Source organism: Camarhynchus parvulus, unplaced genomic scaffold (genome assembly GCF_901933205.1).
Source record: "Camarhynchus parvulus unplaced genomic scaffold, STF_HiC, whole genome shotgun sequence".
Lineage (NCBI taxonomy): Eukaryota > Metazoa > Chordata > Aves > Passeriformes > Thraupidae > Camarhynchus > Camarhynchus parvulus.
Window position 1 is genome coordinate 1 of NW_022148768.1, and position 2312 is coordinate 2312.

The window sequence follows — 2312 nt, forward strand, 5'->3', positions numbered from 1 at the left end:
GGAGGCGGGGCGCGTCCCTGACCAGTCCATCCCATTTAACCCATTCCCCCATTCCACACCCATTTAACTGATTCCCCCAGTTTAACCTGATTTCACCCCGGTTTAACCCCTGTGCGGTGCGGCGGAACCGGGCGCACTACCCCAGTCCATCCCACTTTAACCCAGTTTAACCCCAGTTTAACCCCAGTTTCACCCCGGTTTAACCCCAGTTTCACCCCGGTTTAACCCTTCTGTGCCCAGATGCTGGCGGAGGACGCCGAGGCGGGCGCCCAGGACGAGAAGGAGCTGCAGGAGCTGCGCAAGCAGGGCATCGACCCCCTGCCCAAACCCCCCCCGGGCGTGGGGCTGCTGCCCACCCCCCGCCCCCCCCCCCCCGCGGGCTGCCCCTCCCCCCGCCCGGGCCCCCCATGGGCCTCCCCCCCCCGGGGCCCCTGGAGCCCCCCCTGGAGCCCCCCCAGGACCCCTTCAAGAAGATCCCGTCGCTCTTCGAGATCGTGGTCAGGCCCACGGGGCAGCTGGCCGAGAAACTGGGCGTCAGGTGAGGGCACCTGGGGCACCTGGGGGCACCTGGGGGGCAGGGGAACACACCTGGGCACAGCTGGGGCACACCTGTGGGGTACAGCTGGGGGCACCCACGGGGCAGCTGGCTGAGAAACTGGGCGTCAGGTGAGGGCACCTGGGGGGCAGGGGAACACACCTGGGGGCAGCGGGTACACACCTGGGCACAGCTGGGGGGCACCTGGAGGCACCTGGGTACACCTGGGGCACACATGGGGCAGCTGCCGAGCTGGGGGCAGGTAGGGGCACCTGGGGGCAGGGGAAACCTGGGCATCAGGTGGGGCGCACCTGGGGACACCTGGGGCACCTGGGGGACAGCTGGGGGGCACCTGGGGGGCAGGGCGAGAACACCTGGGCCAGGGGGCACCTGGGGCACCTGGGGGCACCTGGGGGGCAGGGGAACACACCTGGGCACAGCTGGGGCACGCTGGGGGCAGGGGAAAACACCTGGGCACAGCTGGGTACAGCTGGGTACACATGGGGGGCAGGGGAACACACCTGGGTACAGCTGGGACACCTGGGTACATGTGGGGTACATGGGAGGGCACCCATGGGGCAGCTGGCTGAGAAACTGGGAGTCAGGTGAGGGCACCTGGGGCACCTGGGGGGCAGGGGAACACACACCTGGGCACAGCTGGGGCACAGCTGGCACTCAGACAAAACACACCTGGAGCCCCCCATGGATTTCCCCGTTTTCCCATTTTCCCCCCATTATTCATTGCCCCCCATTATTCATTCTCCCCATTATTCATTTCCTCCCCATTATTCATTCCCCCCATTATTCATCCCCATTATTCATTCCCCCATTATTGCCCCCCATTATTCATCCTCCCCCATTATTCATTGCCCCCCATTATTCATTGCCCCCCCATTATTCATTGCCCCCATCATTTATTCCCCCCCATTATTCATTCCCCCATTACTCATTGCCCCCCATTATTCATCCCCCCCATTATTCATTCCCCCCATTATTTATCCCCCCATTATTCATTGCCCCCCATTATTCATTCCCCCCATTATTCATTCCCCCCATTATTCATTGCCCCCCATTATTCATTTCCCCCATTATTCATTCCCCCATTCTTCTCCCCATTATTCATTGCCCCCCATTATTCATCCCCCCCCATTATTCTCCCCATTATTGCCCCCATTATTCATCCCCCATTACTCATTGCCCCCATTATTCTCCCCCCATTATTCCCCCCCCATTATTGCCCCATTACTCATTGCCCCCATTATTCTCCCCCCATTATTCCCCATTATTCATTGCCCCCCATTATTCATCCCCCATTATTCTCCCCATTATTCATTCCCCCCATTATTCATTGCCCCCCATTATTCCCCCCCCCCATTACTCATTGCCCCCCCATTGTTCACGTCTCTCTCTCTGTTCCAGGCACCCGGGGCCGCCCCCCCCGCGCTTTCCGGGCCCCCCCGGGGCTCCGCCCCTCCCCCCCCCGGAGCTGCCGCCCCCCCCCGAGCTGGGCCCGGGGCCCCCCCTGGGCGGGGGAGGGGCGGGGTTCGAGGAGCCGCCCCTCCCCCACCCGGGGCTGCCCCCCCCGGGCCCCCCCTTCTACCCGGGGGGGGGGGTGGGGCCTTCTACCCCCCCCAGGAGGGGCTGGAGATGGAGCCGCCCCCGAGGAGGGGGAAACTGGAAGTCTGGGAGGGGGGGAAAATTGCCAGAAATTTGGGTTGGGGGGGTAGGGGGGGGGAGGGGGCAGGTGAGGGGAATTTGGGGTCGGGGAGGGAAATTT

At 63.4% G+C, this 2312-nt stretch overlaps 1 protein-coding gene across 1 annotated transcript; it reads left to right on the forward strand.

Annotated features, from left to right (window-relative positions):
- Positions 1 to 233: 233 nt before the first annotated feature.
- LOC115917081 (proline-rich protein HaeIII subfamily 1-like) lies at positions 234 to 2043 on the forward strand (the record flags this gene model as incomplete). The annotated part of the gene is made up of 2 exons (XM_030970814.1): positions 234 to 538; positions 1955 to 2043. Coding segments are annotated over exons 1-2 (387 nt in total), but the record flags the coding sequence as incomplete, so codon positions are not given.
- Positions 2044 to 2312: the final 269 nt, after the last annotated feature.